The 23,463-nt window shown below is 38.2% G+C and overlaps 5 protein-coding genes across 10 annotated transcripts; 2 read left to right on the forward strand and 3 right to left on the reverse strand.

Annotated features, from left to right (window-relative positions):
- The first annotated feature begins 467 nt into the window (after positions 1 to 467).
- LOC117932514 (3-ketoacyl-CoA synthase 1) lies at positions 468 to 2,615 on the forward strand. Its single transcript, XM_034853786.1, has one exon. The coding sequence runs from the start codon at positions 782 to 784 to the stop codon at positions 2,372 to 2,374; it is 1,593 nt and encodes a 530-aa protein (XP_034709677.1). The 5' UTR covers positions 468 to 781; the 3' UTR covers positions 2,375 to 2,615.
- Positions 2,616 to 3,888: 1,273 nt separating this feature from the next.
- LOC117932289 lies at positions 3,889 to 4,525 on the forward strand. The gene has a single exon (XM_034853472.1). It carries the CDS (start codon positions 4,006 to 4,008, stop codon positions 4,450 to 4,452), a length of 447 nt encoding a protein of 148 aa, XP_034709363.1. The 5' UTR covers positions 3,889 to 4,005; the 3' UTR covers positions 4,453 to 4,525.
- A 242-nt stretch (positions 4,526 to 4,767) lies between these two features.
- On the reverse strand, positions 4,768 to 9,619 carry LOC117932288 (heterogeneous nuclear ribonucleoprotein Q). Of its 3 annotated transcripts, none has more exons than XM_034853467.1 (9): positions 9,524 to 9,619; positions 7,805 to 8,252; positions 7,612 to 7,728; positions 7,337 to 7,477; positions 7,065 to 7,241; positions 6,318 to 6,525; positions 5,448 to 5,623; positions 5,270 to 5,355; positions 4,768 to 5,174 (listed from the first exon to the last, which is right to left on the reverse strand). In XM_034853467.1, the coding sequence occupies exons 2-9, from the start codon at positions 8,189 to 8,191 to the stop codon at positions 5,036 to 5,038; spliced, it is 1,431 nt and encodes a 476-aa protein (XP_034709358.1). In that variant the 5' UTR covers positions 8,192 to 8,252; positions 9,524 to 9,619; the 3' UTR covers positions 4,768 to 5,035. The 3 variants fall into 3 exon arrangements, with proteins under 3 accessions (XP_034709358.1, XP_034709361.1, XP_034709362.1); XM_034853470.1 differs by having other exon boundaries at positions 7,805 to 8,259; positions 9,524 to 9,542; XM_034853471.1 differs by lacking the exon at positions 9,524 to 9,619 and adding an exon at positions 8,579 to 9,485.
- A 5,901-nt stretch (positions 9,620 to 15,520) lies between these two features.
- LOC117931768 (probable L-gulonolactone oxidase 6) lies at positions 15,521 to 18,274 on the reverse strand. The gene is made up of 4 exons (XM_034852830.1): positions 17,555 to 18,274; positions 16,577 to 16,832; positions 16,384 to 16,485; positions 15,521 to 16,272 (listed from the first exon to the last, which is right to left on the reverse strand). Exons 1-4 carry the CDS (start codon positions 18,221 to 18,223, stop codon positions 15,548 to 15,550), a joined length of 1,752 nt encoding a protein of 583 aa, XP_034708721.1. The 5' UTR covers positions 18,224 to 18,274; the 3' UTR covers positions 15,521 to 15,547.
- A 1,357-nt stretch (positions 18,275 to 19,631) lies between these two features.
- On the reverse strand, positions 19,632 to 22,623 carry LOC117932465 (protein IQ-DOMAIN 1). 4 transcript variants are annotated; one of them, XM_034853726.1, is made up of 6 exons: positions 22,434 to 22,623; positions 21,986 to 22,138; positions 21,555 to 21,878; positions 21,090 to 21,335; positions 20,871 to 21,008; positions 19,632 to 20,756 (listed from the first exon to the last, which is right to left on the reverse strand). In XM_034853726.1, exons 2-6 carry the CDS (start codon positions 22,112 to 22,114, stop codon positions 19,920 to 19,922), a joined length of 1,674 nt encoding a protein of 557 aa, XP_034709617.1. In that variant the 5' UTR covers positions 22,115 to 22,138; positions 22,434 to 22,623; the 3' UTR covers positions 19,632 to 19,919. The 4 variants fall into 4 exon arrangements, with proteins under 4 accessions (XP_034709617.1, XP_034709616.1, XP_034709615.1 ...); XM_034853725.1 differs by having other exon boundaries at positions 21,986 to 22,141; XM_034853724.1 differs by having other exon boundaries at positions 21,986 to 22,214.
- Positions 22,624 to 23,463: the final 840 nt, after the last annotated feature.

Below are 23,463 nucleotides of genomic sequence, written 5' to 3' on the forward strand. Positions count from 1 at the left end.
TTTGTGCCCTTCATTTTCAAAGTGAGAAAAAAAAAATGGCAAAGAAAAAAAATAGAAATCACACTATATTTTAAAATGCTTTGAAAATTAGGACCTGTTTATGGAAAAATATTTTTTGTTAAATAAGTTTAAGGAGATTAATGTAAAATGCTTTGAAAAACAATCCATTTTTTTTTACGAGGATGGATGTAAGAGTAGATATGTAATTTCACATGCGTTTGTCTTGTTTGTAAAAACGCAAACAAAATTATTGTGTCGTAAGGAGGAGAAGAAGAGAGGCAAAAATGGAAGCCCAAAATAAAAGACAGCGACATTTCAACCAGTGACTTTCATTTTGCTTGAACGAAAGCTCCCAAAACTGTCACATGGCTACGTAGTCATCACCTACACTGTAACCACATTACCAAAATTCATCCTTGGAATTGATTTTAACACTTGGGGGCTTTGTTTTTGCTTTTTTTTTTTGTTTTTTTGTTTTTTTTTTCTCTTCTCTTTCCTTTCCTTTCTTGCATACTCTTCTTCCTCCTCATCCTGGTGGTTGAACTATATCTGATTGAAACAACTAAATTGCATTAAATTCAATACTCTGTGTACAGCTTTCTTTCTTGCACATAATTAATTATTCTATATTGGGTTGTACAGCTTTTAGTCTCTTTTCTCTTTCACATCCAACAAAGTGTTCCAACCTTGTAGCATTGCATCTGCTTCTTATATATGCTCTCTCTTCTCTTCTCTTAATTCTCAGAAAGAGAGGAAGAGTAAGGGAGGGAGAGAGAGAGAGATGGGTAGTATAGAGATGGATAAGGAGAGGTTGACAGCGGAGATGGCGTTTAAGGACTCGTCATCCGTGGTTATCAAGATCCGGCAGAAGTTGCCGGACTTTTTGCAGTCTGTGAAGCTCAAGTACGTGAAATTGGGTTATGGGTACTCGTGTAACGCCGCCACTGTTTTGAAATTTGGGGTTGTTTTGCCGTTGTTGGTGGCGACGGTGGTTCAGATCACTGGGTTGAGGTTTGATGATGTTTCTGATTTGTGGACGAGTCGGGCGCTTCTCGTTGATACGGCGACGGCGGTGACTGGTTCGGCGGTGCTGCTCTTCCTCTTGGGGGTCTACTGGGCGAAGCGGCCCAGCCCGGTTTATCTGGTGGATTTTGCTTGCTACAAGCCGGAGGATGGTCGGAAGATGTCGGTGGAGTCGTTCTTGGAGATGACAGAGGAAAATGGGAAATTCGAGGAGGAGACGGTTCAGTTCCAGCGGCGGATCTCTACCCGGTCCGGTTTGGGAGACGAGACGTATCTTCCGAGTGGGATCACCTCCACACCGCCGAATCTGTGCATGAAGGAGGCACGAGCGGAGGCGGAGGCGGTGATGTTCGGCGCACTGGACTCGCTTTTCAGCAAAACCGGTGTCAAACCCAGCGACATCGGGATACTCATCGTAAACTGCAGCTTATTCAATCCAACTCCATCTCTCTCAGCTATGATCGTCAACCACTACAAGCTCAGAACCGACATCAGCAGCTACAATCTGGGCGGAATGGGCTGCAGCGCAGGCCTCATCTCTATAGACCTCGCGAAACATCTCCTCAAAGCAAACCCAAACACTTATGCCGTCGTTGTCAGCACGGAAAACATCACTCTCAATTGGTATTTCGGGAATGACCGCTCCATGCTTCTCTGTAACTGCATCTTCCGCATGGGCGGCGCGGCCGTGCTCCTCTCCAACAAGTCCCGCGACCGGAGTCGCTCCAAGTACGAGCTCGTCCACACCGTCCGGACCCACAAGGGCGCAGACGACAACAGCTACAATTGCGTGTACCAGAGAGAAGACGACAAGGGTACAATCGGCGTGTCACTGGCTAGAGAACTAATGGCGGTAGCAGGAGATGCATTGAAGACCAATATTACCACACTGGGTCCTCTTGTCCTGCCATTTTCAGAGCAGTTCATGTTCTTCGTAACCCTGGTGAGGAGGAAGCTGATGAAGGCGAGGGTGAAGCCGTACATACCAGATTTCAAGAAGGCGTTTGAGCATTTCTGCATACATGCAGGAGGGAGGGCTGTGCTGGACGAGTTGCAGAAGAACTTGCAACTCAGTGAATGGCACATGGAGCCATCCAGGATGACTCTCCACCGATTCGGGAACACCTCCAGCAGCTCACTGTGGTACGAGTTGGCCTACACAGAGGCCAAGGGTCGGGTCTCTGGAGGCGACCGGGTCTGGCAGATTGCATTCGGATCGGGTTTCAAGTGTAACAGTGCCGTTTGGAGATCTCTGAGGGAGATTCCAGTGGGTGAGTCTGGAGATAACCCCTGGGCTGACTCAGTAGATCGTTACCCAGTCAAGGTTCCCGTCGATGCAACAAAGCCTTAGTTATCGTTCCTTTTTTTTTAAATGTTTGTAATTTTTCCTTTTTTTTTTTTTCTTTTTCGAATGTACTAAATTTGATGGTGGACCAACACCAGACATCGTCTGGAAGTGTTGATTTATTTGGTATTTTCTGGCTCTGTCATTGAGAAAAAGGGGTTAGAAAAAATCCCAAGGTGTATAACATCGGAAAATGACCTTGCTTGGATAGGTGATATTCAGATTTTCTCATTTTCGTGCTTGGAAATGATCAAGGCCTGTGCAAATTCTAATGGAACCCGGAACAACTTTTCAAATGGGCCAATTGCGACCCTGAGAGGGTCTGTCCCAATGACAAAATCATTGCCCAATTGGCTTTACATACTTCCCATCGCTTTAAACTTCTTTGCCCCACAACTTTGTAGCCACGTGAACCGGACGCGCTCAAGTCAGACCCTAATCTTTGCTATTTCTCACTATTTGTTGGTCAGATCTTGTCTACCGTATGTTAATTTTAGATCTTTTTGAGCTTTGATGCTCAATCTGGCCTAGAGTTGGGTTGGGTCAAAGTTCACTCCAATTTTTTAGGCGGGCTAGGCTTCGGGCATCTGAAGGAATTTTACGTCCTGTCAAATTTGTTGGCTGAGACTAACATTTGTTTGGGTTTTATTTATTTTTTATTTTTTACTTTTTCCAAATTTAGTATGGGTAATTTTATTCAGAAAAATATATGGTTACATAACCTAATATTAAAATTAGAATTTTTTTTTTAAAGTCATATTTTAATTTATCCAAAATTATTATTTTATATGTATTAAAAAGGAGAAAATTTAAAATTAAATTATTTTATATATACATATATAATTGGGATGATAAAAAAAAATTCATCCCATTATCATCTCAAAAAATATCATGTTAATTAGGTTAGTGTTATAATCTGGATGAGTTAGACATGTTGATAGTTAATCTAAGTTAAATTCAACTTAACCTTTAATTTGAAATACTCAATCAAAATTCAACCAAACTTTACTTCTCTAAATTCGAGTTAACAATCAAAATTCAACCCAACTTTATTTTTCTAAGTTTGAGTTAACTTCCAATAAGTCAAGTTATTCGATTGCATAATTCAAAATTCATCTGTAATATTTTTAAAAAAACTTTTTTTTTAAATATACTTATATAAAAATTTAAATAGTAAATATGACCAAATTTCAATATAACAATAACAAAATTAAAAATCAATTTATATATTTTCTAAAAAATAAAAAATATATGATATAATATAATTTGATATTTTTTTTCTTAAAAATAAATAAATATATTATAGATATTATAAACACGTTAAATCAAATTTGGATTCTTCATGTCTTGGCCCAATCTCAAATGATCGGAATGAAAAACCTAACCCAATCCCAATAGTAACCAAAACATCACCCAAATCCACCCAAATGTGGGGTTGGATTTAGGCTAGGTGGGACCAGCTGGCCCAAGTTACACCCGTAGTGAGAAAACAAGAAACGGTGTCATTTCAACTCAAAAAGGAAACGGAGGAACCGGCGTCGCTTAAACAAATGACGGGAGAGGTCGCGGCTCATCTTTTAGCTCAACTGTGAGAGGGGAGAGAGACAGAGGAAGAGAGGAAGAGAGGAAGGAGAAGCATGTGGACCGCGTCCTCGATCTCATGGAGGTCATTTTCAGTCATCCCCATCTCCAATTTTCCCCAAACTGTCGCGGTTCACTCGAATCAACGACGGCACCTCTCAGCGCAGCCTCAAGATGACGCCTCATCTAGCGCCGGAGATACCACCTTCTTCAAATCCAATCTCAACCTGAAAGAAATTGGAGATGGAAGACAGCTGAGAGGGTCAGATGTGTTGTGGGCTTTGCAGAGAGCCGCCGCTCAGAAGAAGAAGAGAATCAGTGGGAGTGGAAACAAGAAAAAGAAGAAGAGAGAGTCATCCTCTGTGGGCGGCAACAGGGGAGGCTCAGCGGAGGATTCCTTGGATTATAGCAATAGCAATTTGAAGCCCTTGTGCATAAAGGGCGATTGGGGAAGCAGGTTGGATGACTTGGAAAGGCGTCTTCAGGAGCTCTCAGATACTTGAATTGAACCCAATTTCATTGTTTTTGTCCAATACTTACTTTCTATTGGGAATATAAATTTTCTTTCAAATACAAGCATTTGACTTATTTCTTGATTTATTTCAACATAACCATCTAATCGGCCGGATGAGAGATTGGGCTAAAACCCTAACACCCCACCGTTTCTAAGAAGACTGTATGTGGAATTAATATTATGAGAGAAAGAGGTGAGATTCCTCAAGTTTCATATCATCAATTCTCATCAAGTGAACCCAAATCTGTGAGAAGGACAAGGAGCCATGAAGAACTCAAGAATCATAGAAGGAAGCTCAAGAAGCTGGGGACAAATGTGAAAAAACATTAATGCAACATAAGTGAATATATTAGAAACATTATTCGTACTGTAAACGACTCCTTGATTTAATGGTTCTAACTCTTTCTTTTTCTTGGGAAGGAAGGAAGGCTGGCCAGGTAGGGTTTGTTATTTGTTAGGCATAACTAGTCAACCAACTACAAACTATATCTATGTATTCTCCTGTCCAAAATGAAAAAAAGCAAAAACAAGAAAAAACACTACAACATGTCTTCATTCTGCTGCTCCTGCTGCTAATAGGGCCGGTACCTTCTACTGCGGTTGTCATCGCCACTTCCACTACTTCCTCCTTGTCCTTGCTGTCCGCTTGACCCATTACTGCGTTCGTTTCTTCGAGGCCTTGGAGGTGGCATCTGTACTCCAGGCTGCTGTCTGCATAATTGCCAAGGCCAGTATAAGCTATAAGAAAAACCATTCTGCAGTGGAAAAGTAGGGATGACCATAATTTGGAAGGAACTGCAACTTACAGAACATAGCCAATTCGACCATCTGGTAGCACCATTGGCACCATATGCATTCCTGCTGGCATTGGCCCCCTACCATATATCACTGGCTGTTGATGTGTGCAAATCCTTAGGTTAAAATTTAACCGATAAGGAACATAAATCAAGGGACAAGGAGAATGGTGCAAGCTCGCTAACATACCTGCTGAAATGGAGCCGAAACGCCATATCCAGGCCCTAGAGAGCCATATGGATTTCCACCAAAACCACCATACCCTGGGTGTGGAAGAAAATTTGGATGCCCAGAACTGTAAGGATGGACGCCCTCAAACTTTTTATCACTCTGAGGCTTAGCAAGGGAAACGTCCAACGCCTGGCCTGTGGTTCAAATTGAATGAATGTTTTATTTTCTGACATGCAGCAAACTCAACAAACAAGAGGTAGTTTTGAAGCAAAGTCTAGTAGCACTAGCACCCAACCAAGAATTACTATTCTCATCTTACAATTTTATCTATATGTTGAAATTTGAAGACATAAATTATGTGCGACAGAAACCATCACTATGTATTTTCTATTTAGTACTTGGGAGAAACTCTGCTAGCATCTCTAATGTCCAAATATCTTCTTGAACACAAATCTAATCAGAATAGATTGATGAATGTTGTTAATTATCCTCATAACGGCAGCATCTTCACCATAAATTACCTTCAATAGCTGTTGTAAAATTGTCCAACTTTTTTTTTTCTTCTCCTAAAGAGATTATTCTAGAAATATAACATTTACTCTATCTTAGAAAAATATTGAGAAAAAAAATTTAAAATAAATAACATGCTAAAAGACATAACTAAGGCAATGAAAGAGCTTTTTTTTAAAATAATTTTTAGGGTGAAGATGAGAGTATCAAATGCTTCATGCAGCTTTTGATGTCATTTCAAGCTTTATATTTTCCTTTATATTCATTTATTTTAAACTGAGGGGGCTGTTCAGGGAGTCTAGAGAACAGTTCAGCCCCATCTAGAATAGTCTTGTCCCTCATTTAAATTTTCAGACAACCTTGGTGTGAGAAAAGTACCATCAATTTCATGTTTCTCTGTATCCTTGACAGCCTTCAATGCACTCGACCTTTCAGCAAAATGGATGAATCCAAAATCCCGTTTGCTTTGACCAGATTTGGCAGGTGGCATAACAACTTTTGTGACTTCCCCATGGCGTTGGAACAGTTCCTTCAGTTGTTCAGTAGTAGTATTTTCAGGAATGTTTTTCACATAAAGAGCCTTTACCTGAGAATCCCAACACAAGAAGATCAATTTTTTTTAAGACTAGCAGCTTACTAATTTTCCATCACATAGGAAGACATTGTGAAGCAAAATAAGGTCTCCACCAGTTCTCCACAAAAAAAGGATCTAGTTGATTCTTTAATCTCTCCACAAAAAACAGCTACAATTAGTCATTTGACTAAAAATAAGTAAAATAATTTGAAGAATTTGACTTAAAAGTCCCCTCCTGTTAAAAGTTCATCTCAGGTACTCACAATCAAGGACCTGAGGAACCGTCACAAACCTAGGAGGCAGACTATTTTGTTTCATCTTGTTACTACATTTGATTCATTAAGATCCAATGATCCACATTAATGCAGATTATAGTTTTAATTATTTTCAGGTTATCACCTGAGTGACTCCACAGGCCGTGAATGAGCACCTATGTGGTTATGCATACGCACTGGGGCCACACGTTACAGAGCAAGTTGAGCCTTTATTAAAGGCGCATTTTGTATTTCACTTTTAAGAACAATGGCTATTCTTATTGCTTTGGACTATACCTGTGCGGCAGCAGAATGATCAGATGTACTCTTTGGATCAGCCCAGCTAACTGTCGGGGTATTGCCATCTAGCTTGAAATTTGAACTAGACATTTTCTGCCTCCCATAATCTGCACAAGCATTGTTGTAATACTCAACAAAAGCAAAACCACGATTACGGCTTGGATTTTGAGGATCCTGTAATTAAACAAAAGGCATTAGACTCTCACACAAGCATTCGTCTATTCATTCTTAAAATAAGGTGGATAGTCAATTTCAATTCAAAACTGCACCTTTATAAGTTCAATGTTCTCAGCACCAGGACCAATATCCTCAATGACTTTTCTGAATTCATCATCTGTCCAGCTCTTTGGGACATTGCCAATGAACAATCTGTGTTTAGATTCAGATAGAGAACATCTTATTGTTCTCCCCTGCAGCAATTACATCCAGGAAAAATTGACATAAGAAAAGGAATGGAAGACGGTCTGGGCTCAAGGACTGAATTATTCTAAACATCACAAGAATTCACCAAAAACAGTTGGACTATCATAAAGCACCAGGATACCTTGAATTCTTTACTATGTAACTCTTCAATGGCCTTCTGTGCAATCTCCTTTGTTTTGAAGGATATAAAAGCATAACCCTTGCTTTCACCTGAATCCCTATTTTTCATCAGCCTTACCTGCAAAATTATTATGAAATTGAAACCATATTGAAAATCTCCAACAAAGAAAAGTCATATATGCTGCAGTTTTCACCTCCAAAGCTTCGCCAATCGGTTCACACAGATCCCTCAGATCTACTTCCAAGGCTTCTCGAGGAAGCCCACCAATGAAAATTTCAGAACCATGAGGAGGAAGGGCAAGAAGTTGAGCATGCTTCTCTTTTTCATCTTCATCAACAGAAGCAGTAGGATTTTCTTCATCTTTCAGAGGTTCATTAGCAATGTGGCTTTCGTCCACTTCCAGCAATTGATCTTCGCCACTGCCCCCAGCTTTTGAATCCTCATATTCTTCTTCAACATTTTCATCACCGCCTCCCTCTACTCCATCTTCTATTTGTTCTTCAACATCATCATCCATTTCTTCCATGTAATTATCATCATCAAGATCCACCCTATCCTCAACTTCTGTGCCCTCTGCCATGACTGCTTCACGATCCAGACCTTGGCATAAAGAAATTGGACTTCACCTGCTCCCAAATTACCTGCAAGCTTGCATGGTAATTATGGAGGGTGAATTGAAGCCATAAAATATGCATAATGCACAAATATGGCACAGGCAGGCAACAGAGAGAATGCAAGGCCAAGAAAACTCGCAGTGTCAGAAGAATTTCATGGTATGTTTTGGGTAAGTAGCAAAATTAACAGTGTAAGGAGAATGTTCAGAGGATTCTCCACCTGTCCCACCAACTCCCCTGGCTACATTTAGTTGATGAGAAATTGGTGGAAAGGAGAAGAAAAATCATAAAAGAAAATTTGTATTGATTTTAGTTCTACAAAAAGAGAAACTCAACAAAGTGTCTTAAATTACTTGACTGAGTTTTCGTTGAAGCCCTTTCTTTTCTTGTGGGCAGTTCATAGAAGTCAAACACCAGAAATGTATGACTTCAAATTCCTTTCACTTTTCTTTCTATCAGATGTCAACCAAACAGATAACAAAAAGAGGCTTCTCCCCGGTGAAAATTCTCACAAAAATGGAAAAAAAATTAACACCAACCATTCCATTTTCAAAATGAGGTAAACCTAAAATCAAATTGGCCCAACAATATGTCATCTAAAGCTGAACATACGTTTCCATATAAGATCTGAGAATGAATATAAATAAAAAGAAACTAATTCACACTCTAAGATTAAACCAGAGCCCATGAATGTATATATTCATAGAAGGATACAGAAAAACCCAGAAATGTGATTCAATGTTCCTTGGAACCGCTGTGTAGTAAACCGTGAATATACATATTCATAGAAGCACATAGAAAAATCCCAGATATGTGAATCAATGTTCAGAGGAATCATATGGGCATGGAACCCAACAAAACTTGCAAAAGAAATGAAGTGCAAAATAATGCAATCTAAATAAGGAAACCATGGCAATATGGACTCTAGAGAAGATTGTATCCAACCCTAAACCTTATTGGAAAAAAAAATATATATCACAAAACTGAAAGGAATCTAATCTCAAAAAAAAAAAAAAAAAAAAAAATGCTGCAAGCATTAAAACAGGAAATTCAGTCCAAGATTTTTCCTTTCCAGTTCTTTTCCCACGATTTCCCAGAAAGCAAACGGGCGGTGATTTAAAAAACAACAAATTTGCATAAAATGAGCTTGGGAGAAGCACGGGAAAAGCAAATCAAAATTGGGGCAAATGAGGAAAAAAAAGGAGAATTTTGGGAAAATAGAAAGTGGAAAATATATGGAAGGAAAAACAGAAGATGTCAAGTGAGAGAAAGAGAGAAAGAGAGAGAGTGGTGCATACCAGTGGATTTATTTTGTGGGCTGTGATTTTCCTTTTGGATTTTCTTTCACTTTCTCTTTCTTTCTTTCTGTTTCTCTCTCCCCTAGGGCTGTAGATTTTATCATACAAAATGACCTTCCAGAAGCCCCCAATTGGTAAAGCGTTTGTCTACTTGGCCGGGCTACCCAATCACATTTTGACACGTTTTCGCCACGTCCTTATCGGTTTGTCCTCCAGGTGTGATTTTGTCTTTTTCCACTTTATTCAAGATGCATTTATATCAAATCAGTATTTAAAAAAAAAAAAAAATTAGTATTTACTGAAACAAATTTGGTATTTTAGACCGTTGGATTTAGTCATATTAAAAATTTAAATTTGCATGGACTTATATCGGAGAAGAAATATTTAATGCATTAAATATAAAAAATGTAAACATAATAAATTTTAAAAAAATTCTTAACATAACAAAGAATAATTAGAAGTCTTTAATATCATAAAACATATTAAATATATTTATTTAAGAAAAAAGTGGGTTTTGACTTATATTTAGTTTAACAAAAATATTAAGATTATGTTTGGTTCTAAAAAGCATTAAGGAAAAAAAATGTTAAAAAAAATTATTTTTTCATAATAAAAAATATAAAATGTAATTAAAATTAATTAAAAATTTATGTATTTTTTAATCTTTTAATCTTTATATAACTGAGTGAAATAAGTCAAATCAATTTGAATAAACATAAAAAAGTTAATTCATTAATTTAAATTTATTTTTTATTTATTTCACTTTTTTTTTTTATTATATTTTTTTCTCTATTTTTTTTCCCTTACATTTTCTTTCAATATTTCTAGAACAAACATAGCATAAAGAAGGAAAGAAAGAAAGAAAAATTGTTAAAATTATGTTTGGTTTCATAAAATTTGAGAGGAAATATGATGAAAAGAAAATAGATAAAAAAATAAAAAATTAAAAATATATTTAAACTTAATAATGTTATAAAATATAAGATTTTGTACAACTATGGTAACTTGTGGATGATCATTCATAAATGTCTTTTGTAAATCCCTATAAAAGGGAGAGACCCCTAATAAAATTTTAGAGAGTTTTCCATGCATTCTATTATTTCTTTCTTGCTTTCTTCTTCTCTCATTATCAACACGAATAATCTCTACAAAAGAAATATAAAGATTTTTCTTTATTTAGAGAAATAAGAAAGACATTTTTCTCTTTAGAGAAATAGAAAAATATTATTCTCTTTTAAGAAATAGAAAGACGTTATTCTCTTCAGAGAAATAGAAAGACTTTTATCCCTTCTTTCTCACAAAAAGGTATGTGATAAACTTATATCATGATTTTCTACTTTATCACCCTTTGACTCTCTATTTTCACTTATTTTATTTGAATGCATAAATATGTACGATCCCTATAACCAGAAGTTATGAGATAAATTATAAATTATAGGGTAAATTCATAACCAGAAGTTATGAAAAATATGTGCAATCCCTATAGCCAAAAGTTATGGGGAAAATTACAAAAGTACAAATACATAATCAAAAGTTAAGTATATGATCCCTAATTATTTATTTTTAATCATACAATATAATTGGAAGTTATACAAAATAATATTATATAACTGGAAGGTATAAAATGAATAGTTCATAACTTGAAGTTATACACAAATTTATGTAAAAAACGGTTCATGGTTTGAAGTTATGTGCAAATTTAAATATTTTCTTATTCTGACAAAATAATCATGACATGAAGCCATGAAATATATTAACTTTTAATTTCTTTTAATTATATTGTGTAACTAGAAGTTATACATAAATAGTTCATAACTTGAAGCTATGTACAAATTTGAATGTTTTATTGTGTTTATATATGCTCTCATTGCTTTTACACAAGTTATTAAGTTAAGTCATCATCAATGACTAATATTTTTCCATTGATTTTAACTCTTTCTCTATGATAATATTTCTTCAACTTTATAAAGATGATATCTTTATGACAATGTTTTATTATTTGTTATTTTGATGAAACTCTTGTTTCATTAATTGGACAACATTGATGATAAACAATTTCAATACTATATTAGGTGATAGAAACCTGATTAAAGATTCCAAAAGAGTTTATACCATGTCACTACTAGTATTTGATTCTATGTGAATGACACTTTATATGATGCTAGATCCAGAAGAATCTTGTAAGACCAACTTGGTCCCCCAAGGTAAAAGGTCGTATGGATGTATATTATAAAACCAAAAATTTTTATTTAGTGACTAGTTTACTTATACACTTAAAATGTAGAATGACATGTTGTACAAATTATTATTTTAATGAGACAATTTCTTCACTGTTAGGGGGAGAAAAGCCAGTTTCAGAAGAACGATGTGAAATTATTTGGAATGCATTGACTTTGACTGAAATTTAAAAGATTATTTATTTGCAAAATTTTACAAATCAATTACCAGATGCATTCATTGATACAAAGAAAGTGACAAAGTCATATATTCCAACTGCAAATACTCTAGCACAGATTGATGTCTCTGTAGGACAGTTAACAAATGAATCTAAGATACACCTGAAGCGTTGTAGACATGTCGGCTCAAAGGATATAACTCCCTGAAAGAGGAAAACCCAAGAAAAACTTGACACTCTAAAAGAGGCCATCAAAATGTCTGATCAATTTAAAATTGATAAATCTATAGCCTTAGAAAATGCACAAATAATGTAGAAAGCGCTTGAAGAGGCACATATTGAATAAGAAGCCCCTGAAAAGGCACATATTGAACGAGAAGCCCCTAAAGAGGCATAGGTACCTGAAAATTGTGAGATCTTAATAAGTTATGTATACACGGGAGAAAAATGTGATCGAAATAATATTATTATTAACATTATTTTCACTTTCCAAGTGACCTCCGATAGCATGAGAAATGATGAAGATCTTGAACCACGAAATGTAGAAGAATGCCGACATAGAAATGATTGTCCAAATGGAAAGAAGCTATGCAGGCAAAATTAAACTCATTAACAAAACAAGAAGTTTTTGGACCTATAGTCCAAACACCTGAAGATGTAAAGCGTGTTGGGTACAAATGGGTATTTGTACGAAAACGCAATGAGAATAACGAGATCATAAGATATAAAATGCGATTAGTAGCACAAGGTTTCTCATAGAGACTTGGTATTAACTACGAGGAAATATACTCTCCCGTCATGGATGCAATCACATTTTGTTTCTTAATTAGTTTGGTAGTCCCAAAAGGACTAGATATGCGTCTCATGGATGTTATTACAACATATTTATACGGATCCATGGATAATGATATATACATGAAAATCCCTGAAAAATTTAAATTGCCTGAAAAAAATTGTACAAAGCCTCGTAACATGTACTCAATCCAGTTACAATGATCCTTAAATGGATTAAAGCAATCTGGACGCATGTGGTACAATTGCTTTAGCGAATACTTGCTAAAAGAAGAGTATACGAATAACCCTATATGCTTATGCATCTTTATTAAGAAATTAGAAATCAGATTTGCAATTATTGTAGTGTATGTTGATGACTTAAATCTTGTTGGAACTCCTGAAGAGCTCACAAGAATAATAAATTACTTGAAAAAAAAAAAATTTGAGATGAAAGATCTTGGAAAAACAAAATTCTGTCTCGCCCTGCAGATCGAGCATTTTCCAAATGAAGTTTTAGTACATCAATCAACATACATTAAGAAAGTTTTGAAGCGTTTTTATATGGATAAAGTGCATCCTTTAAGTTCTACAATGGTTTTCAAATCACTTGATGTGAAAAAGGACTCATTTCGTCTTTGTGAAAAAGATGAAGAATTACTTGGTCCTGAAGTACCATATCTTAGTGCTATTGGTGCACATATATATCTTGCCAATTGTACACATTCAGACATTGCTTTTTCTGTCAATTTATTAGCAACATACAATTCCGCTCTAACTCGAAGACTTTGGAATGGTATCAAACATATATTGCGTTATCTTCGTGGAACTACTAATATGAGTCTATTTTACTCAATGAAATCAAAACAACAATTTCTTGGATATGCAGATGCAGGATATCTTTCAGATCCACATAAAGGTAGGTCACAAACATGGTATGTGTTTAATTACAATGGTACTGTTATTTCATGAAGATTTGTCAAACAAATAATGGTGACCGCATCATCAAATCATTTAGAAATACTAGCAATTTATGAAGCAAGTCGTGAATGTATATAGCTAAGATCTATGATCCAATATATTCGAGAATCATGTGGACTCTTCTCTAACAAAGGTGACCCGACATTATTATTTGAAGATAATGTTGCATGCATTGCACAAATTAAAGAATGATACATTAAGGGTGATATAATTAAGCATATATTGCCCAAGTCTTTTACTTTCATTAACTCCAGAAGAGTGATGAAATTACTATTCGACGAATAAGATCAAATGGCAATTTAGTATATCTATTCACAAAGACATTGTCAACTACAATACTCAAGAAGCTCATTGGAATACGCGGACTCAAAGATTTCCATGTTGTGCTACTAGAGAAAATATAATCATGTCTACATGAGGGGGAACTAATTGATAAGAATATCACTATGCTACACTTTTTTTTTTCCTTCGTCCAGGTTTTGTCTCATTGGGTTTTACTGGCAAGGTTTTTAACAAGACAGTTGTAGTAATCCAAAAGAATATTGTACTTTTTTTTTTTTTCTTCACTAGGGTTTTTTCTCATAGGGTTTTTTCTCTAATGAAATTCTAGAGAGTTTTCCCAGGCATTCTATTATCTCTTTCTTGCTTTCTTCTTCTCTCACTTTGTTTTACAACAAATAAATTATTTGTATATGCTTATTTAAACTTATTTTACTTATTTCCCTTTATATAATAGAGGTTAAATAATTTTAAAATATATAAAATTTTGAGAAACTTTAATTATATTTAATTATTTTTTTTGTATTCTCCGCAATAAAACCAAATATGAGAAAATTTATTTTTCTAAGCTCTTTCCTTAGCACTTCGGAGGAAAATTATTTTTTTATATTTAGTTTTACCATGAAAAATATAGTAAATAAAGCAAAATATAATTAAAATTAGTAAAAAATTAATATATTTTTAAATTACTATTTAATCTTTAGATTTGAAGAGTGATGTAAAAATCATTTATTAATTTTAAATCTACTTTTTATTTTCCCTTATTTTTTCTTTCCTTATACTTTTTTTTCCTTGACATTTTACTTGAATTAAAAAAAAATTAAAATGATCAAATATCTTTACTTTTAATCATTTTAATTAATATTTATTATCATTAATTTTACTTAATATTTACTTTCCTGAATATTAAATAATCAATTTTGTATTGTGCACCCATAAATAATTATAAAATATTTATTACAAAAATAAATTATGGTTGTGTAGTCATGGATATAAAGAGATTCTCAGTAGAGTTAGAAAAATATGCCAAAAGAGAATTGAAATTCAAAACAATTTAGTTATTTTTATTTAATTTTAAAATTATTTTTATTTTTAAGTTGTGATATTAAATTATTTAACAGCTTAAATTAATCATTTAGCCATATTTATGAAAAATTATTTATTTTTCCTTTCCCATAAGAGAGCCAAAGTCAATGGTTCATAAATTCATAACTAATTTTTATCATATTTTGATTTTATTTTATGACTTTTACATAAGACTAGAGAATTTGAATTTTCTCTTCGTTTATTTTCCTCACACTCTCCACAGTCCAAATGGAGCCCCATCCATCACCCATCACTCTTCTTGAATCTTCAACCCATGTTTTATGAAGTTCTAAGCTGAGAAACAATGGAGCTTGAGGCCACACCATCTGTAGGGAGAGAGATGTGGTTTACCTGGAAGGTTGGAAGGCTGGAACCGGAAGGGATCCAATTAAAGTACTGCCCAAAACCCAGCTGAGTATCTTGTGATTTTTGTGAAGAAAAACCAATATTTATTCCCTTACCCTATATACTTGCTTGTAAATATCAGTTCTGAGTCTGTTTCAGATACTGTTTCAATGGTATGTTTCGTCCCTTGAAAGTGTGCAAACCCTGGCGTCCTTATAAACCTTGCCTGGTCTGCAAAAATAGCCCTTTTCGGGGGCACAGTGGGAGTCCTCTGAGCATATGCATAGCCCCTCTAGAGCACACCCTTTCTTGAATATGGTCACCCCTTTTTTCAGTCCAAGAACTTGGTCTGTCCACTCACTGGAGAACAGTCCTAATGGGTCATACCTTTCTTTAACCTTCAAGAATTTCCAGGCATTCTTGTACTTCTTGATGGCTCCATCGAACGCCAGATTCCGATTCTTCGCCCAGTGTGGCAGTCCTCCATACTTGAACAACCCCATCTGCTCTACCTCTTCCAGAATGTCTTCATAAAGCCTGGGAGTCATGGGGTCTTTGCTTCTGTAGTATGTGATATCGAAGTCCAGTGCGTCTTCTTGTTTGCCCAAGTATGCGGTTGAGGCCTTAACATATCGCATGAGGATTCCATTGTAGAGTTCCAGGCCACACATGGCTTTGGGTTCGATCTCCAGTAGTTTCTGCACATCTCGAATGAAACTCCCGACTCGGGACAAAGCAATGCTGAATGTAGTTTGGTGAAAGAACTGTCCCTTCACCCGTGGATCCCATGGGCATGCTGTGATCCGAGCGTCCTCAATGCTGTCAAGGCAGGTGCCGGAGGCCTGGAGGCGGTTGTGATATCCAATGACGGAATAGCCAGTGAAAATGATACCTATTGGTATATATAGAACAACCCAATTCAACCACCGGAGGGCAAAATATACTACAAACACACATGAAAGGAACAACACAGAATGGTTTAACATATACATCTAAGCAATACCATTGTTGGTTAAGCCATATGCTGTGCGACTGAGGGCCAGTGTCATCAGCTTTGCAGCCGTGCACTTCCCATCAGCATTGCCCTTGAGTTCTTGGTTCTCCTCTAATACAACAAGTAGGGAATTACACATTAGAATGAAATTGGGAAGTAATCAGATGGCAGTCTATATATATATCTATGCTTGTCAGCTAACCTGTAGTTCTTAAAAGAGCCAGTGCCAGTGAAGATGTGGAGCGAAAGCCAGTGAAGTCATTTAGGCCATTGCCTGAGGTGTTGGAGGGGACGCGATCATCGATTCGGTAGACTGCCTTTCCTTGACTAGGGTACCATGTGATATCTGCAAACTCATGCCGGTTGCCGAATGTTGCTGCTTGATCAGCCAAATCTGAATCGTTCTTCATTGTGTAGTTGATGGATCGCTTGAAGAGGGGTTGCAGTCTCAATGTTGCCTATATAATGTCCCCATTGTTTAATTTCAATATTTCTATTACTAGTACACAGATAAGTAACAATAAAAGAAGGCTCTTTACACCAGATCAGATACCAAAGAAGTGGAGGTTTTCTTCCATTGATGGTTCAATGGAACATGCCTAGGAATTTTGATTCACAGATAGGAACAAATATGGAAATTGATTGATGGTAAGGTCTAACAACCTATACCATAACTGGTTCTTAATGGTCTGTACTTTTGGCATTTAGCTCATTGGAGAGGGAAGCTCCATTTTGATTCTTACTATCCACACTGCCTTTTAGTGGGAGACAGCTCATTCCCAGTGAAATGGAATTCCACTAATTAAATTAAAATTCTGCCTTTAATGGTAGATTGTGATGGGCTGCATGCCTGCAACTATTGAATTTATTATCACCCAGTGGGAGGGTTACCATTTGCAATAAATCTAATTGAAAGTGCTCCTCCATTCTCTTGAAAACTGTAGTTTATGGTAATAAAAGCCCTATTCTATACGCCAACATGCGGTGCAAGTAAATTGTAATCACCAACTCAGAGTCACACCCCACTGTGGATATTCAAAACTGATCAGGGATCTCAGTGTTCATGAATGATGGAGAATTTTACTGCACTTTTATAACTATCGCTGCAGGGAGTACAGGATCAGTAATGGAGAAAATCAATAGAGATGCGCCAAACACCAAGTCAAAAACCAGATCATACCTGGGAAATAACTCCAAGAACTCCAATTGAGACCTTTGCTCCATTGAGATCTTCATGGCTGGTGTCAAGTGTCCGGACTTGAACGTATCCATTTTCACGCCCAGCTGGGGTGATGATTCGAAGTTGCTCAACGTATTCATGAACTGAACTCCCCTTGCTCCACAACGAGCTTCCATGTGCCCCACTGCTGAGTAGACCGCCAATGGTCAAGCCCCACCAGTATGGTGCGTAAGGCAATGCCAACCCAGCCTTGGCAGCCTCATCGATAACCTGCCTTAGAGTCGCCCCACTCTCTATACTTATTGTCATTGCTGATGGGTCGATATTCAATGTGCGGTTGAGGTACTTGGTGCTTATAAGAAGTCCATCCTCGCCATCAGTGCAAACTAGCTTAGGAATGCTGTGAGAAAAACGAGTTACTGCCTTCATCTTGGTTCTGTCCATGGCTGCCTTTGCTACAACTGATATAAGCTCTTCTTCTGTTGTGGGGTACGCCACAGCTGATGCTCGACATCCGCTTCGATCAGGGAAGGCGCCATAGGAGTTCGTTATCGTGCAGTTTGTGTTTTTGGATGCACACTTGATGGGATCCTCAGGAGGACTGCAACCCGCCATACATAACAATAGGCACAAGCATTTTAGACGGAAAATTTGGCGAAACTTTGGCATGGCTGAGAGATCGGTTGGCCAAGATTTCTCTGGTGAATAGGATATGTAGTCACAGATAGTATTGTAACACACACCAGCATTAGTTTGGCGTAGAAGGGTTTATATAAAGGCTGATCACTTAGGCCTGACCCCGTACTGGAATGCTTTGAAGTCAAGATCAATAATGGTTTTCCTTTTTTTTTATTGAGATTTTAGAGCTAGCTGTTGGGTTTTAGCGTGGTTTTGATAAAAATGAATCAAATACTTAATTTTTGTAGGAAAAGAGTGAAGGGTAATCCATGGAAGTCGGCAGTTCAGACTTATACGTTTGGTCCTCGTGGCATGTGGGTCAGGGCATTTTAAACTGGAAGGTCGGGGGTTTTGGGTCACCACCTAACACATCTCCATATGAAAGTGAATTTTCCCACTAGGAAAATGCAGCCCACGTGCAAGTTTTAGCCAAAATGCTTCTCCTCATCTGGGGTAATTTGTTTTTAATGACGCAACACCCACTTTAAGTAATGGGAAAAAATTCTCCTTTTGGGTGTTGGTTGAGATTTCAGGCCGTTTTTTAAATTCCTGTTGTCCCATCCATCCCTGTTTATAGCTAGGAGCTTCCACTGAGTTGTTGGGCAGTTACATTTTTTATTTTCTTTTCTTAAATGGGATGAAAAAGTAGAGAAATATGTCACAATTCCATAAGAAGAGGGGCTTGAGCCCCAAATTGTTTTGAAATATCCCATTTTTTCCCTATGTATTTCAATTGAAATATGGAAGCCTGGACCATAAAATGTTGGAGTTAAGAATGGGTTGACAACTTGACATTACCTAAAGGGGATTCTTTTGATCCTGAGATGTTTGAGTTACAGATCATGGATATGATACCTGAAAAGTTCAATCATTTTTCAAGAAACCATTCAGGGCCCTGTGGTGCTTGGAGACATTTGGCAGAAGCAACAAGGCATGGGTGGCAATTGTGGAGGAGAGTGGGTGAGGATTTATCAGTCTCCAACATCATCATTGAATTTTCAATACCCAATAGACAGTCTCGGAGTCATCATTCTGCATCTCAACTTCCGAGCTAATCAGCCAAGGCCACGCTACTACTCATGACATGAGAAAAAAGGCAAGAGGTTGCTTTTAGATTCCATGCTAGTTTGTTGTAGAAAGACCTCACCAGGAGGCAGCAGGGGTAATCAATTCCACCATCATTATGAATCTCAGTGAAGAAGTCAGAGGGTACCCCCTCTTTATTATTTGTTCTTTTGGGTGTGCCTGGGCTGATACTTTAATGGACATGGAAAAGAAACAAAAAACTATGATAAGCTTTTTCAAGGCATCAGAAATGGGTGGAGAGTGCAGAAAAGGATGAAGTCAGTGCCAGAAATAGAGCATTTTGAAGCATACAAAAAGTAGAGAGATTATTAGAGGGTTAAAAAATGAGCAAACCTACTGGAGATCTTGGAATAAGCATTTTTACAAGATCGTTGAGGGTCAATCAAATGGGTTAAGGAAGAATTCCATCAAATAGAGATTATCCAAGGGAGGAAAGCCAAACTTTGAAAAAGCAAAAAAGATACACAAAACCCAATCAAGCACTCAATCCTCTGCTCTACATTTCATGCCAACAACCAACCCCTATCATATATCAATCTATAATTGAATGAAAATTTAACAAGTTGTGGGTCATCTTTCATGGTCCTGTCTTCATCATTAATCACCTCATCCACCTTCTAAGGTCACTGGTTGAAGAAGGGGAGATCTCCCCACCAAGACTGTCTGTGCAGCAAGAAGAATAGTTAGACTGTTGTTCCAACCCCAGATATCCTCCACCCACACTCTTGAAACTTGGACTCCTCAAGTTATGTCCATAGCCTCCATAGCCAATTCCACCACTGTAAGGATCCGGGGCAGGGAAGGAAAGGCGTTTTCTCGCAGAGCCGGAGACAGAGCCAGGGCCACCCCGTTCCCTCTCCGGTGTTGACGGTCTCTGCCTTGGTGCACTTTGTGACCGAACCCGGGCCTTAGTAGACTCGGTAGCTGCCATGTAATTTGGCAATGCAGGACCACCACTGCCACCACCACTAGTAGTAGCGCCCCTTCCTTGTTGATGCAATCCTCCATTGTAGTAGTAATTAGACCTTAAACTGGGTGTTTGAGAGGTGTGAAAGCTTCTGTCTTCTCTTCCACAGCGAGGACTAGCCGACCGGACTTGCAGAGGCCTTGTTTTAGAGGGAGATGGTGTGATAGGAGATTGGTGGTGGGATACGTTTTGGTGGGCTCTATGAAGAGGAGAAGCAACAGAATGCGAATTGGGTCTTTGGAATTGGTTTGGTTGGTACTGGTTTTGATTTGATCTTCGGAAATTAGGAGCTAAGTAGGAATAAGGTTGGGAGGTGTCAATTTCCAGAGTCTTAATGGGGTCCCTCTGGTCAGTTGAAGCTCGTCCCCTGCTCTCCCAGGGCTTCGTGGCCATCCACCGATCCAGCCATTTCGGTTTCTCTTCAAGCTCATCCTCATTCCCCATTGACGGGCTCCTACCAGTTCTCCATATCTTTCATAAGGAATTTCAAAAAATCGCACCAGTCACCTCATCAATCCAATTACACAAAAACAAAGTCAAGAAATCCCAAAAACAGAGAGGAATCCAGAGACTAGTGTATGAAACCTGTTGGGACAAGGCCTGAGATAAGTTCTTCTCACGCTTCAACGCAGCTTCCTTTCTGGTCTGCAACATGGCCTTCACTTCCTCAATGGTATGTGGGCGTTCATCCCAATCATCAGCGATGCTACTTCCTTCTCTCGACTGCCATTCACAAACCCAATCAAAATTACGGAAGATTTTAAAATTGCTATGAAAATCTGGCGTTATGAAGAGACCACTTACAATTGATTTTCTCTCTGCAATGTCCTGAAGATACCGGGATTCCCACAAACTGTTTGTATCGCTGAATGTGGATTTTCGACTTCCCTCGTGGGAAAGTCTCAGGCGCTGATCGAGCACTCGGGCCTGCACTCGAACAAGAGCCTGCATGCATCGGAGGGTCATCTTTGCTTGCTTTCTGACGTTGTGACCTCTCACTAAAGCTTGCAATTTTACCAGTCCTTTAAGCGCACGGAGAGCTCTTCTTGCCTTGAAGCACCACCACAATTATGTCATCATTAGTGAGAATAGCGAAGAAATAATGTTTGAGTATCATTTGAAAGCATTCTAAAAGAGAAGATTTGTCAATCGGAAGTGTTTTGATTGCTTTTGAAAGCAACGTTTGCGTCGATGTTGCTTTAGAGAAAGCAAGAAAGTGGACTACTTTCGAATGGAAAGCAATGAGTAAAGCTATTTTTTGCTCCTTACGAGATAGCCTCTGAAAGCAGTCTGAATAACAATGGCAGCGTAGTTTTCTTTGGCATAGTGATTGGACGGCCTGGTGAGCCGAGCGACCTCCACTGCCGCTTGGGCGGTGGCGACGGCGGCCTCGGCGGCGGCTGCGGTAGCCACGGCCATCGCAATCGCATGGCGTTGCTCGGCGGCGGCAGAAGCGGAGACATCATCATTCACCGGTGCAACACCACCGCCACCGCCGGCGCTGAAGGAAGCTGCAACCTTTGACTGGGTTTGTGGCGATGCGGTTTCTTGGTTCGTGGGTTTCCGGAAGATCCATCTCCGCTTCTCTCTCTTCTGCGCAAAACCCAGCAAACACCACCATTACATCGATCTACCCACTCATTCAAACAGACCAAAAAACAGAATAAATTCAAAATTTTCAACAAGATAAAATCTCAAACCTTTTCTTCGTCTTCCTCCTGGTCATGTTCCTCTCTTCTTCTGCCACTCCTCTTGTCAGTCTCTTTAGTAGGAGATCTGAAAGCCCTTTTCACAGCAGTCAACCATGAGCTTCCTCCCTTCTTCCCCATAACCCAGCCGCATTTACAGCAGCCCTGCTAAACCCAACTCCACAAAACAAGAAGCAGCTAGTCGAGAGTTGATAAAAGGTGTGTAAATCTGTACGCCTAACTGCGTGGCAGAGATGTAATAGATTTTTGGTGAAATACTAGTGGCGTATTTTTGTGGCATGGGAAAACAGTAATGGTAGTGTCAGATGGTGCGTCAACAACTATGCATAAACATATTAAATACAACGTGAGAGAGAGTCGTGAGACCCAAGGGTGTACTGTGTAGTGACTCTCAGTGAGAGAGAGAGAGAGAGGGAGGGAGGGAGAGAAGTGATCTTACTGATATATATCAAAAGCTTGAAAGTAGTGGAGGAGAGAGAGGCATGCACAGCAACCAAAACACCCTTTATTGGTAAGGCTTTTCTTTTACTTTATGGAGGGATAAAGCTTCGAGTTTCTCGCCTTTTCTTCTTAAAAGCAACTGATCAGCTCTCATGGCGTCACGTGAGTCACGTGGCAAAGGGTGGTGTGGGGGTGTGGATGGAGGAGACTGGAGAGTGGAGACCAAGTGGGTGAGGGTGAGGGTGAGGGTGAGTCTCAAGCCTGGTTTACTGGGTCTCCCTCAAGAGCGCCCCCCATTGTATCTACCCTTAAATTTTGGGTAAAAAATATATATGAACTTACACGGAAGACTGGTCAAACTGTACTTGGATTCTTTTTGTTTTGTTTTACTGAGTCCTCTCATCCCAGAAGCCAAGGGGGGAAATAAAGAAAGTGACTGTTTTGGACATAGGAAAAAGGCCCTGTTATTTATTCATTTACGAGATATTGACCACCCCCACTCTGCTAATGTTTGTTGTTTAAAGACAGCTAATGGCCCAAATATTAGGTGGAGGGAGTTTAGTTTTGCTGTGTGGGGCTTGAATTTAGGGTTGCCTCTCAAGTTCAGATCTACCCACATGTGGGCTGTGGCCATGGGGCCCTAGGGAACCAATCTATGAGGTGGGTGACACAGTGATTGGGTACTATTTTTTCATGGAAGACTGATCTGGTGTCCAGAACTGGTAAGGTTTATTAAGAGATAATGTCTGTTTGAGACAATAAATAGATGACCAAACACATTTTTCTTTGTCGAGGTAGTGATCCACATTGCCATTACTACTGCTGCTCTTATCCATTCTAATGATTGAATTATATGTCCGGTTCTAACTCCTAACATGAAACTATTAATTTGATCCTGGAGCTGAATATGACCCCTCTGACTCCTCTACTTCGTCTGCATTAGTCACATCAGACCATTAATTTTGATCCAGAAGCTCAACATCAGGCCTTCGTCCATTTCTTGGAGCTGCATCACATTTACATCAGCC

The sequence above is a fragment of the Vitis riparia genome, chromosome 15 (assembly GCF_004353265.1).
Source record: "Vitis riparia cultivar Riparia Gloire de Montpellier isolate 1030 chromosome 15, EGFV_Vit.rip_1.0, whole genome shotgun sequence".
NCBI classification, from domain to species: domain Eukaryota; kingdom Viridiplantae; phylum Streptophyta; class Magnoliopsida; order Vitales; family Vitaceae; genus Vitis; species Vitis riparia.

Excerpts from the sequence above, each read along its gene's own strand:
- LOC117932514 (XM_034853786.1), top strand. The coding sequence starts at position 782 with ATGGGTAGTATAGAGATGGATAAGGAGAGGTTGACAGCGGAGATGGCG.
- LOC117932289 (XM_034853472.1), top strand. The coding sequence starts at position 4,006 with ATGTGGACCGCGTCCTCGATCTCATGGAGGTCATTTTCAGTCATCCCC.
- LOC117932288 (XM_034853467.1), bottom strand. The coding sequence starts at position 8,191 with ATGGCAGAGGGCACAGAAGTTGAGGATAGGGTGGATCTTGATGATGAT. Across the intron at positions 6,526-7,064 it reads ATCATTCTGCTGCCGCACAG|GTAAAGGCTCTTTATGTGAA; the intron begins GTATAGTCCAAA and ends TGGGATTCTCAG. Across the intron at positions 5,175-5,269 it reads GGTCGAATTGGCTATGTTCT|ACAGCAGCCTGGAGTACAGA; the intron begins GTAAGTTGCAGT and ends GCAATTATGCAG.
- LOC117931768 (XM_034852830.1), bottom strand. The coding sequence starts at position 18,223 with ATGCCAAAGTTTCGCCAAATTTTCCGTCTAAAATGCTTGTGCCTATTG. Across the intron at positions 16,486-16,576 it reads GGCTCTTTTAAGAACTACAG|AGGAGAACCAAGAACTCAAG; the intron begins GTTAGCTGACAA and ends TTGTTGTATTAG. Across the intron at positions 16,273-16,383 it reads ATATGGCTTAACCAACAATG|GTATCATTTTCACTGGCTAT; the intron begins GTATTGCTTAGA and ends ATATACCAATAG.
- LOC117932465 (XM_034853726.1), bottom strand. The coding sequence starts at position 22,114 with ATGGGGAAGAAGGGAGGAAGCTCATGGTTGACTGCTGTGAAAAGGGCT. Across the intron at positions 21,879-21,985 it reads AGGAGGAAGACGAAGAAAAG|AAGAGAGAGAAGCGGAGATG; the intron begins GTTTGAGATTTT and ends GGTTTTGCGCAG. Across the intron at positions 21,336-21,554 it reads CTGCTTTCAGAGGCTATCTC|GCAAGAAGAGCTCTCCGTGC; the intron begins GTAAGGAGCAAA and ends TGGTGCTTCAAG.